The 12,528-nt window shown below is 50.8% G+C and overlaps 1 protein-coding gene across 6 annotated transcripts in view; it reads left to right on the top strand.

Moving 5' to 3' along the window:
• sgsm2 (small G protein signaling modulator 2) overlaps positions 1 to 12,528 on the top strand; it is a 29,825-nt gene that overhangs the window by 13,000 nt on the left and 4,297 nt on the right. Inside the window, exons 6-19 of one of the 6 annotated variants that reach the window (XM_029844027.1) lie at positions 1,329 to 1,497; positions 3,999 to 4,166; positions 4,618 to 4,685; positions 5,120 to 5,268; positions 5,348 to 5,482; positions 6,192 to 6,316; positions 6,394 to 6,461; positions 6,534 to 6,697; positions 6,766 to 6,898; positions 7,041 to 7,175; positions 10,221 to 10,389; positions 10,501 to 10,565; positions 11,493 to 11,638; positions 12,286 to 12,414. In XM_029844027.1, coding sequence (XP_029699887.1) covers positions 1,329 to 1,497; positions 3,999 to 4,166; positions 4,618 to 4,685; positions 5,120 to 5,268; positions 5,348 to 5,482; positions 6,192 to 6,316; positions 6,394 to 6,461; positions 6,534 to 6,697; positions 6,766 to 6,898; positions 7,041 to 7,175; positions 10,221 to 10,389; positions 10,501 to 10,565; positions 11,493 to 11,638; positions 12,286 to 12,414 — 1,823 coding nt within the window. Of the gene's footprint in view, positions 1 to 1,328; positions 1,498 to 3,998; positions 4,167 to 4,617; positions 4,686 to 5,119; positions 5,269 to 5,347; positions 5,483 to 6,191; positions 6,317 to 6,393; positions 6,462 to 6,533; positions 6,698 to 6,765; positions 6,899 to 7,037; positions 7,176 to 10,220; positions 10,390 to 10,497; positions 10,566 to 11,492; positions 11,639 to 12,285; positions 12,415 to 12,528 lie in introns of all 6 variants that reach the window. The other 5 variants (XM_029844026.1, XM_029844025.1, XM_029844024.1 and 2 more) reach the window with 5 other exon arrangements.

Raw genomic sequence — 12,528 nt, 5'->3', positions numbered from 1 at the left:
ACAAATGTTATTTAGCTAACCTACTCTTTTTATTTGTGGGTTGGAGATCAGGTTTCCACTGATAAGTAACGAATTGCTCAAATGGATGTTGCAGTTGGGGGGGGGGCTCTTACCAAAGCAGCTCAGGCTCCCCAGTCTTAACTTTTGCTTGCGTCCACGTCCAGTTGTGGCGCTAATTGGCTCATAATCTGTATGTAGTCTGGACGAACAGGACGTCAGGATTCAGGAAACTCTTTTTATCCCCATGGGGGGGGGGTCAGGGGGTGAAATGGGCACATTGAGTTCCATGAGACGCCGTATGCGCGTGTTACTGCAGCGACAAGGACACACACGCATCTCGTAGCGCCTGACATAGCCGGCGTTATTAAAGGCATCGCTCACACCTGTAGCAGCAGCTCTGCTATCTTGGTGTTGCCTTCAATGTCTCTTCCCTCATGTTCTTCAGAGTTCTGGTCTTGGCTGAGCAGTTAGCGACGCGACACGCTGAATTTCCCCCCCCGACCCCGCAGTCGTTTGTAACTCAGTTTGTCTCCAAATGTGTGTTTAATGGAGGTCATAAATTACACCTTACCCCCGGCTGTGTTTGCTGTTTATGCTAATGCTACGTTCCAAACTGTGATTTAATACCAGATCTAGCGAACAAGACGGGCGTTATTTGCCTTTTCAGCCGCAGATTGTCGTGGGATTTTATCAAGACGAGACGATAACAGAAAGTGAGAGGGCTGGAGCCTCCTAATTAGCTGTGTTTTGATTAAATCTGCTTAATTACCTCGGCGGCGACAGTCCCACATTCCAACTGCTGCTAATTCAGAGGCATTTTGGTTTGCTCCCTCTCTTATGGCAGTTTTTCTGCCACTGCGACGTAACGATGGGCCAGCATGAGCTACGTGCACGAGCTACGTGCACTATCTCGAGGAGCCAAACCATGTATTCCATTTATGTTCCACCGTAAGATCCAAAACAAAACAGTTTTATTTGGAATAAGCCCGAGTCTTCCGAATACATTAACAGCAGCGTTCTCTTTCAGCCCTGATGAAAGCTCGTTATGTCGGAGCGACTACAGAGGGAGGGACTAATGGATGGCGCCCCATTACTGTTTACATCACTTTCTCCTCCATTTTCTACCACAGATCTATTCACCCCCCCCCCCCCCCCCGCTTTTGCCCCTACACCTGCTCTGATGAGGCTCTGACGGAGTCCCCCAAGGCTGTGTTCTCGGGCACTTTATATTCAAGATCTAACCGTCTGTTAGCCGCAGCTTATGCTACACTATAGGTCATTCCTGTGTGGTTTCATGCTCATGCTGCGGTTTCTCGTCCTCCCCCCAGCTGCCATCGAGGCCTGCTTGGGTCACCTGCTGAAGAGACGGGCGGCCGGATTCCTCCGCAGCGACAAGATCGCCGCCCTCTTCACCAAAGTGGGCAAAGTCTACGACACGGCCGGCGAGATCTGCCGCAAGGTGCAGGAGCAACTCCAGCAGCAGGCCGATCTCACCCGGTTGGTTCCCCCGCTGTCTTCTCTCTCACTTTGCGGCCAAATTCGACCTTTGTCTTTAACCGCGTGGCGAGCGACCGCGGCTTCACCTCGAATGTAACTGGAACCATGTTGGGCTCGTCGGCTGTTTATTGATTTACCGTGCGCGTCGTCCATTAGCCACATTCGTCACCGTCTGGTGATGTGCGTACACGCTGCTCAGCCTTCAGCCGTTACCAGGTGTCCAGCGTGGGGGGGGTTAGGTGTCTTCTAGCACCCTGATGTATGTGTTAGCTCCGGCTATGATAAACGGTGCAGCCACTTAGGTGCGAGCTGAGCGGTTGGCCAGCCCATTATTTGTCCATCAGACGGAGCCACCAGGCTTCCACATGTGTCTTCGGGCGGCAGATAGAGGAGCAGGGTGCACGAGCGGAGGTGGGAAGCTGTTGTCGTCAGTTTAGCCAAACGGGTTTTGGCTAGGACGCGCCGCTGAGCCCTCTGTCCTCATCAGGCTTCATCTGTCACGTCCGATCGGCCTTTATTTCCCGAGACAAACCGCACGCTCGTTATGGTCTGGACCGCTCCGGAGCAAGCTCCGCCACACCGCACGCAAGCACGAATCCGCGCACGCCAGTGGGTTTCCACCCTCCCCCAACCCTCATCTTGCTGTCATCCCACCTCAGGGCTCCATCTCTCATGCACCCTGGTTGCCACGGCAACGTGGTTTACGCGACTGGCGGCGAAAGAGGCAGAGAGCACGATGGGAAGCGCTAAACTCTGTGTGCGTGCGTGTGTGTGTGTGTGTGTGTGTGTGTGTGTGTGTTTACTGATAAAGTGATCAATGACCAGCACGCCGCCCTCTTGTTCTGCTCCCGCTGTGGGAAAAGAGCAAAGTTAGCATCATTTCCTTTTTCCTCTTTTAGTTTTCACAGTCGCGTCTTCAAGCGATGTTCAGGATCTAACAATAGATCCCAAGTCGTTATAGCAACCTGCCACCCGGGGACGTCTTCTGACAACCCTTTCCTCGGTGGGGGGGGTTCTTTCACGCTGCTACTGTCTTAAACGGGTCCAACACAACTTTGACTGGGAGAATCTTTGCGGGTTCATTAAAGCCGATGATGCTAACAGCAGGTAATCGCTAATCAATAATCCTGCTAACTAAAGCCACGGCGGACCGTGGCAGCCTCTGGATCTTTGGCCGGGCCTTTTATTGCACGGCGTCGATGGGATCAGATGCGCCTCCCCTGGGCCTCGCTCCACCAGCCTTCAGACGTTCAAAATGTCAACAAAAATGTCAACAAGCTCCATCGATGAGAATAAACACCGACTGCGTTTTATTTAGATTATGTCGCCGCCGTGTTTGCATGACGTGACATTCGGCGCCCGTTAAAGGTCCCGCGGCGTGAAACATGTCGTCCCAAAGGCCTGAAACGTGGTTGCTAACCTTCTGAAGGGTCAGGGGTGAGGTCAGGAGGTCACCAGGAGGCTGGAGACCACCGATAGACTCTTCCTTTGATGCTGCCAGCACCGTACAAGAGTTGATTTCAAGATGTCTTTCGAATGAGTTAATCCGTCAGTAGAATCTCTGCAATTCCGCCTGACCTGTGTTTAGGCGCGTTTTCCGCCGTCGACCCTTAAAAACGGTGCGTTCGGGTGCCGCGGAGCGGAGGAAATACGAGGAATCGAGGCAATAAAACAACAACGCAGCTGCTTTTAGAAGAAGAATCTCCTGTTTTACATTTACGTCTCTCAGATCTTTCTGTTCCCTGGGACCAAACACGCGTGCACGTGCACGCCCATGTGTTGTCAAAAATGGTAGGGGCTGCACGTCGTGACTCCACCACGCACAAACACATTTGGCAGGTGGGGGGGGGCGTCGTGACTGTGGCAGCACAAACACACAGTAACGCATCGTGTGTGTGTGTGTGTGTGTGTGTGTGTGTTCTTATAGTTGCTACATACTGAGAACCAAAGTCCCCATTCTACTGGCAAAGTAAGGACATTTTGTCTGGTCATCAGAACTTCAGAGGGCAGTTGGAGGGGTAAGACTGTTTTCAGGTGGGGGTTAGAGTAGGGTTTAGGTTAGTGTCGGTTAGGGGGTTGGTTGGGCTGGTCAGGGTTCCGGTAAGGAGCTGGGTAATGCATTAAGCCTGTGAAAGTCCTCACAGAGATAGAAGTATGAGGATGTGTGTGAACCTTGAACAAGAAAAACCTTCATTGTTCATCTGCTTCAGCATTAATGAACCACCTCGCCCACATAAAATAGAATCTTCTACTCTTGTTAATATAAATACCCACGATAAATATTGATCCATCTTCAGTTTTTACACACTATTACATTTAGATTATGTCTGTAGCTTCTGTAAGCACAAAATGTGTCAATTTTATGTGTTTCAGCTGTGATTTGTTGGTTTTTTTCCTTTGATGAGTGAGGCAGTGACCTGCACACTCCACTTCCTGCCTCTATGACCTCACTTCCTGGTTTATTTTGAAAGGACCGCGCTCTAAACACTGTTGCTGTGCAGGAGAAGCCAGAGCGTGGGCCACGAACCTCTGAGGCGTCAGGGCTCGTCCACCACCTGCCGCCCCCCACAGCCGCTCTCCGCCCAGGCCATCAAGCACATCTGGGTCCGGACGGCTCTCTTTGAAAAGGTTCTGGACCAGATCGTGCAGTACATCGTGGACAACTCCAGGTAATTACTGGTGCAGCATCACAGCATTCCTCTCCACTGACAGAAGAACACCCCCCCCCCCCCCCCCCAGTTTTGCCACTTTATTTCAGAACATTTTTGACACAGAGTCCATTTGCTAACGTTAGCATCAGGGGCTAATCCCGACCGTGGTTTGCTTTCAGGAGCTCTGGCTCCGATTCTTTTGATCTAGCTCTTGTTAAAATATAAACATTTGATTTGTGGCACAAGTTTCCCTCTTTTAAATGGTGACTGTTGCTGCGTTGGGAATTATCAGAAGCCGCTGTTGTGTTGGTTTTCCATTTTCATTAGCAGCAGGGTCTCTGCTCTCATTGTGTTACAAAGAGATTTGCCCACAGCCTTGAGGCAAAAACATATTTTTAATAAGGTTTTGCGCTTATGAATCTGTTTATTCTGGGGGACAAAACACATTTTCGTGCTCTCATCTCTGCAGTAAATACTATGAGAAGGAGGCTCTGATGCACGACTCAGTCTTTGGGCCCATCCTGGCAGCTCTTCTGGGTGAGTACCATGAATCAAGCTGGAGCTGACACATGAGTTCCCAGTAGAACCAAATCAGAGTCCGGGTGCAGTTCACTCCTGGACAGTCAGACAAACTGAGTCTGGGAGGCGTCACCAGTAGTCTGACACCAGGCTGCAGGACACTGAGGCGGAGGATCGCAGGTGAACGCTCAACAGGTGAACCGAGCAACGCAACTCACCGGTGACCCCTGGTGGACTAAAAGGGCTGCGTTGTCCAAACCAGGAGCCTGTCTGACCTCCTGCTCTCCACCTCCAGGAGCCACGGAGGGTTGGACCCAGAACTCAAAGACCAAACTAAATGAATGGGCGTGATGTTTAATGGATTTAATGTTCTGACACCGCTAACGAATATCATCGTCACAACGTTTGAACATGCTGAGCCACCAGTTTAATCTCGTCATCGATGTCCTCAGTGGGGCCTTGTGCTCTGGAGTACACCAAACTCAAGACGTCAGACCATTTCTGGACCGACCCGTCGGCCAACGAGCTGGTTCAGCGCCACCGGATTCACGGGGCCCACCGGAGCCAGGACACGTCGGCGGGGCGCCGACCTGCTCTGGGGGTGAGTCTTGTTCCTGTCCGTCATCCTGAAACAAAAGACTGTTTCTGGTTCTGATCAAAAGGGTGAAAATAATTTCCAGATCCGAAAGAGGCAGTCCAGCAGCAGCATGTCTGAGGACCGGTTTGCTTCGTCGGCAAGGGAGTATGTGGAGTCTCTTCACCAGAACTCCAGGACGCATCTTCTCTACGGCAAAAACAACGTCCTGGTGCAACCGGTACGGCTGCAGAACCCCCCCAGACGCCATATTTTCATTACATCTGATCCCGATCAACACGATCAAAGCTCCACGTCTTGGTGCCGCGGATATTCTCCGTTCCGCTCCTTGGGTTTATAAAATAGTGCCCCCAGCTGGCGTTAGCACGCTTCCGTCGCTCCCCTGAAGCTACCGCTGCCCTCAGATGAAGGCATAAATCCATCGGGCAGATGCACAGCCAGCCATTTCCACCCACTCAGCTGGTGCACCAACACAAATTTGTTGCGTATCCGACGTTACACAACATGCACACGTTGCAATTTGTGTGTGTGATCTGTGAAACGATGCTGCCTCTTCGGCGTAGTTGACCGTGGGAATGTGGAGCGCATATTTCCCTCCCACAGCGCTCAGCCTCTGACACGCCGCGCACATGCTCGACGCTGCCAGGAAAAATGTTGCCGTGCGCACACCTGCAACCCTTCAAAGCACCCCCCCCGCATTCGTGCACGTTGAACCTCCATACATTATCACCGTGTTTCGCTAATCCGAGCTACTGGAGTAACGCTGGAAGGGGGAGGAGGAGGAAATAGATTGGGTTTCTGTTAGCGTGCTAAGCTAATGGTCTCCTCCTGGGTGGACACAGACTGTCTTCACAAATTGTGCAGTTTACAAAGAACAAAGGAATGTAAAAGTTAAATCCTGTCTCCCTTTCGTCCTCCTTCCGTGGTAGAAGAAGGACATGGAGGTGTTACGAGGTTATTTGTCCCTCCACCAGGCCGGGGATAACCTCACTCTCAAGTGGACCCCCAACCAGCTCATCAATGGCACGCTGGGGGACTGCGACCTGGAGAAGAGGTAGAAAAACTCCCGCCCGTTACATAAAACCCAGTACAATCCTCCTGATTTAGACTTCACGTTGTGTCCTGGAACAGCATCTACTGGGACTACGCGCTGACCGTCCCCCTGCGGCAGATCGTCTGCATCCACTGTCATCAACGCCGTGAGTACATGGCCACAAAAAGGCCATTAGTTGTTTTGAGAAGGTCAATATCCACTGATTATTTTTTCCCAGCTGACTGCGGCGGTACCCTGGTCCTGGTCAGCCAGGATGGGATCCAGCGGCCGCCCCTCCACTTCCCTCCCGGGGGTCACCTCCTGGCCTTCCTCTCCTGTCTGGAGACGGGCCTTTTACCTCGGGGTCAACTGGAACCTCCCCTCTGGTCCCAGAAAGGAAAGGTGCGTTTACGTCCACGTCTCTCCGTTGTTTGTCGCAGCTCAGCATGCTAACCGGCTCGCCGATCCAGGGAAAAGTCTTCCCCAAACTGAGGAAGAGGAGCAGCGCCGCCAGGCTCATCGACCAGGACGGGAACGAGGAGGAGCAGACGGCCGCGGACTACGTGTTTCGCATCGTTTACCCCGGATACCGATACGACGCCAGTAAGTAAAAGTCGGCGGACGCGGCTGCGGAGGCTGTGCAGGATTCTGTGGCGACGGCCGCAGCGTGGCATTTATTTTCCCGGGGTCGGCAGAGGTGGCGCTGTTCTAACTGTGTTCTTTGTTGTCCCAATGGTGTAAGCAGTCACTATAAACTACCACCACACCACGGGCAGCCGCGCTCCGTCGCTGGACGACGATGAGGAAGAGGAAGATAGGCTCCATGCTATGATCTCAATGATCTGCTCGCGGAACCTCACAGACCCTAATGTCATGAAAGGTTTTTATCACCTAATCACACATCCACCCGGTCCCACCCCCGACTTCCTTGAATCCTCACCTTGCTTCTGGCATCCCGCCCGCCTCCCCCCCCCCCCCCCCGTCGTACCCCCCCAGACCCCCCCCTCCCCCAGCTTTGTCTGCCTGTTTGTGTGTACCTGTGTGCTGCCTGATGCTGAGCCCAACAGTGTGGTGCCGGTCACTCCGGGTTAGATCTTTAATCAGCGGAACACCTGAAACACACCGCAGAAGAAGTCAGATGAGTTTAGAGCGGCGCCGGCATGCTTCCCCCCGGCGAGTAGACGGCGTTTCCTCGCTTTCGCCACTTGACATGAGGGCACTTTACTGCTCGCCAACCCCGGTATTGATTGTTTGGTCTGGACGTAAAAAGAGAAGAGCAGAGTGGGACGTTCCTGGATCAATAAATCCCTCTTTGACTCCACCTCAAGTGTTTTTAGTCCTCCTGTTGTCGACTAGTTTAAAAACAACAGCGATCCTAAAGATTCCACGTTTTCAGAGCGGCGTCGGTGACGTTGGGTGGCATCAACACACTCATTTATCAGGTTTCTTTAACCTTTTGCTCTCTCCTTGTTTCTCTCCATATTTAAATTGTGACCTTAACTTCAAGGACGGGTTGCTTTCTATTAAATCTAATTGAAAATAATGACGGGTTTTGTTGTGTTTCTAGAGGAAAACAGGAGTTTGAAGAGCCAAAGGAGTCGGCATCCTCTTGATGGATGGATGCTGTTATTGTAGCCCTAATCCAACCAGTCTGTAGCTTTCACTCAACAATAAGATTCATTTTCAGCTTCCACACTCATAAATCTCCTGGACAGTTACAAGATTAAAGCGGCAGCTTTTTCACAGATTACGGTCGGATGTGCTCTTAATGCCGCAGCCCCCGCCGCCCCTGTCTGTCCCCGCTTTGATCTGTCGCTTGGCTGGGAACTTGTGTCGCGCACGTCGGAGAGGCGCCGTTTTATAAAGTCTTCTGCCAAGAAAAGGGGGGGGGGGGGGGGGGGGGTTTAATATCTGGATCGTACACACTCAAACGTCTCAAACGTAGGCCGAGGCGTCGGCCCCCGCTTTATACCTCAGACATTAATCTGCTCATTTAGAGAGCAGAATTCTCTTCCTTGATCTTTGTGTTTAATGTTGAGAGACGGCTAAACACAAAACCTGGGATTTATTTGGGGGATTTGTTGTGTTTCACTTTAGTGTTTATCTTTGGAATTTGTGCAAAACACATTAATACATTGTTAAAAGACTCAGATGTTTCATTATTGTTGTGATATTTGGCTTATGAGGAGAAAACGACTCTACTGAGGGAGTTTTTGCCAGCGCTGCTGCTAAGCATTCTGGGATTTGCAGTGCATTTGCAGCTCTTGAGGTCTCTGCGCTGTTGGGTGGTCAAATCTAACTTGTCTTTGCTTTTGGTGCTCTCCTTTGATTTAACATGATTCTGTTTCCTTCTTTTGTCCTTTCATTTGTCACCTGCTACATGCTTGGCAGACTTTTGCATGGGTTCGACGCGCCTGTTTCACCTTTGTTTGTGTTGCTGAAAGAACGAGTTGTTGTTCCCGCATATCTGTGATGAAGCTCTCAGCCTCCTCCTCTCTCCTCTGTCTGGCTCCCCGAGTTGTGTGTGCAGTCGTCTGCTGCGATGCTGTTCACTGTAATTCTTCACTAACCACGCCACCGCCCCCCCGCCCCCCCCCCTCGCCACCTCTCTCCTCCACCCCTCTCATTACGGTCCTGTGGGGTTCCGCAGTAGTAGAGACGTGGAGTTCTCGTGCCAGCAGTGTTGCATTACTGAACCCAGAAGTAGCAGTTAATCAGTCCTAAAGTAAAGCGGGGGGGGAATGTTGGTCTCTCTTTTTCTTTTTTGACATTTTTTATGTTTAAACTTGTTTTGTGGGGTTACGGAAGCACCAAAGCGCAGCTTCATATTTATGACAGGTCATCAGCTCCAACCTGAAGAATTAAGGTGAAGAGCATTTATTTAATGGTTGTTTTTTTATTTTGGTTTCCTTTGTGTGCCCTCTTACTGGTGTTCTGTTTCTGAGATGATTTCTTGTCTCTTGTCCCGGGTTTGTGCATCCTGCATGGCCTGAGTGTCAGCCTCGTTCCTGACCTCTCCTCTTCTATCAGTCCCTCGCTTCCTTCCCCCTGTCCTCCTCTGCTTCTTCTTTCTCCTCTGGCACCCCCCCTTTCTGAATGACCTGAACCAGCATGGCTTCCCATCATCCTCTCTGCTGCCCCCCCCTTCCTCCAACTTTGGTTTCCTCTCTGCACTTGTATCTTTCCAGCTCTCACATCTAACATGAGTGTCAGACTTCATCCCCTCATCCCTTAGTAACACAACAAATACATGGAAGTGTGTATTTATGGTTGAGCTGAGGGACCTACGTCATAATATGTAAGACACAGATGGATTCCTGGTCATTTACTCAGTGCATGAACATCCAGGGGGCAGAGGCGCTGTGTTAGCATTGAGCTAATATAGAGTATGTCGTAACCACCTCGCCCTAGCCTGATCAGAAATACTACGACTTCTTTTCAGTGTTTGGTGGTCGTTGAAGCCAAAGAGCTCCAAGACGTTGGCCCACACCGGGATCCCGCCATGGCGCTTTGCGATGATTGCAGTCAATTACCTTTATCTCGTCGTCTGCTCACGCCGTGTGTGGTCTGTGCTTTGTTTCCAGGGCTGTAGCTAACCGCGGGACCGACCCGACGGGTGACTACGCCCTAATTGAGGCTGTAAAATGGGGTCTGTTTTCTCAAAATTACGCCATGGCCGCAGAGGAGATGGAGCGAGAGCTAGGCTCCGTATGATGGCTAGCACTTGCACCAAGTCCATCCCTCTGTTGTGTGTCAGTGTCTCTGCCTCCTAGCTGTGCGTGCACGTCCGTACTGACCTCGCACAGAACAGAAACAGGTCGTAGCCGCGGCGAGGCGGCACTTTAAGATTAAAAACTGAAGCCCTCCCGGTTTTTTATGGCCCGGAAGCCTGCCTCCCTTCTCACTTTCGCTCTCTCTGGATTAGACCACGGGGATATGATGGAGATGCAGGGTTTCGGAGGCAGCCCGTCGTCATGGCAACAGGCCGAAGTAACCACTCAGGAGGCCCCGTGCCTGTCCTGCTCCACAGCCAACGTGTCGTTCGACTACCCGGCCGGCTGCACGTGCATACACGACCAGGCAGACATTCACACGTATGTCTACAGAAAGAATTTCAGTTTTATTGATCCTCTTCCTGGGTAGTTTTTGTTGACACGTGACTGTTAGCGCCTTTAACAGCACTTGGCGTGTTTCTTTCCCAGCAGTATTCCTCTGAAGATGCTCTGCCAGAACATGAAGAGGCAGATCGTCTCCAGAGCTTTTTATGGATGCAAGTATCTCTTTCCTCTGTTTGTCCCTCAGTTTTAGCTGCTTCTCTTTTTGGTTTAAATGCGCCATACCAAACGTAACCACACTTCTCTCCATCGCATCGCATAAACTGCTCATTTGGCGGGGAGGTTAATGTCATCTGTCGAGGTTAATGTGAAGGATTCTGTTAAAAATAAGAACGGTTCAATTGTTAAGCATTTTATGATGCTTTAGCTTTAGCCGTTGAGTCGTTAAGTTGGAGCTGCGTGGCTGGAGAGGCAACACTGACCTGCTGCAGAGCAAAATTTAGAACCATCACAGTGATTCAGAAAGCCTGCTGTTAAATGGCTTTGCTGTATAATGAAATATTTGTCTGACTGATTAAAAATAAATAAATAAATAGTGCTGGCTGTGCTCCGTAATGACATTAGCGGGTTATTAAAGTATTGTGTTCACAACATAATTGTTTCTAACTGCAGCATCAGTCTGGAGATCTTCTTAATCCTGTTACTGTAGCTCGTTTGATCAGTGTATCGATATCATCAATTAAAAGGGAAACAACTGTGGTGCTTTAGCTGCTAATCATCTCTTCCTGCAGCAGCACTGACAATAACTGTAACTAAGGACTGAAAACTGCATTAGGTGTTCGTTGCTGCGCTGCAAAATTAGGAGAAAAGACCACAAAACTGTGGAGACGAGAGTTGATGGAAGCCTGAGCGCTGTGTTTGGTGCCATATGCTACAGTTTGGGGGGGCGACTAGCACATTCTTTGAGGGATCGCGATCCTCAAGGTAGCATTTTCTTCGTCGCAACCTTCCCCCGACTGTCGGTTCCTTCTCGATCTGGTCGGTGTGTCTAGCTCCGCCTTGTGGTACAATAGTGGAACAACGGCGGCGGTCTAGGGTTAGGGTTAGTTTAGGATAACCTGACCTGTCCACCTGTTCGCCAGGGCTGGCCTACTGCCGACACCTGTCCACGGTCCGGACTCACCTCTCAGCTCTGGTCAACCACAACATCGTCCCCCCAGACAGACCCTGCGAGGCGTCTGGAGGCCTGAGCAAAGAGGTGTGGAGCAAGTACCAGAAAGACTGCAAGGTAGGTGACAAAGAGCCATAAATCCCCCCCCCCACGTCCTCATGCACCCTCACACCCTCAGGCCAGAGGAGTTAGAAATACAGCAGAGATCAGAGAACGCAGAGTCATCGCCGCCGCTGCTGATAAATCCTGTTAGAGCAACATTTCATACGGACGCATGTGCTGTCCCGCAGCCCCTGACCCGGATCTTTATGCCCTCATCCTGGAGCGTTCGGGCCAACTTTTACCCAGATGGAACTGCAGCGTGAGTCAAGGCGGAGCGGAACGCGCTCTCCCTCGCCGTCATATCGGTTTTTCCCTCCTTTCTTGGATATTAATTGTCTCCACCTCTTCCTTCTAATGAATACCTATTGAGTTCCACAGGAGTGAAGTCTCATTAGATGCCATCGCAGTTATTAAAGAAGCCGCTGTGATCATTCATCCACTCCAACAGAGTCATCATTACTAATTTACACCCTATTCATACCAGCCCTTTATCTTCTGTGCTCGCCTGCGTCTTCCTCCGTACAGATGGCAATTGCTCTTCCTCTTCTTGCATTATTGATGCACTTCCTCTCAATGTTCGCGCCACGCTCCTTCTTCCTGTCATCATTCTTCTTGTTGTGGCCTTTGTATGCCTGTTAACCTGCGTGTGTGTGTGTGTGTAGAACTATAAGGAGCTGGAGCTGCTCAGGCTGGTTTATTATGGCGGCGTTCAGCACGAAATCAGGAAGGAGGTCTGGCCTTTCCTGCTGGGGCACTACAAGTTTGGAATGGGCAAGAAAGATATGAGCCAGGTACGTCTCACACACACACAGAACGTCGTTCTGCTATCCTTGTTAGGACTTTCTTTGACATAATGCAATAGTCCCTGCTCACTCTTAACCTAAATCCAACCCAGTAAATGTGCC

This window comes from Takifugu rubripes, chromosome 11, assembly GCF_901000725.2.
Source record: "Takifugu rubripes chromosome 11, fTakRub1.2, whole genome shotgun sequence".
Taxonomy (NCBI): domain Eukaryota; kingdom Metazoa; phylum Chordata; class Actinopteri; order Tetraodontiformes; family Tetraodontidae; genus Takifugu; species Takifugu rubripes.
Note: the sequence above shows the minus strand (reverse complement) of the source record. Positions and strands in the feature narration are given on the sequence as shown.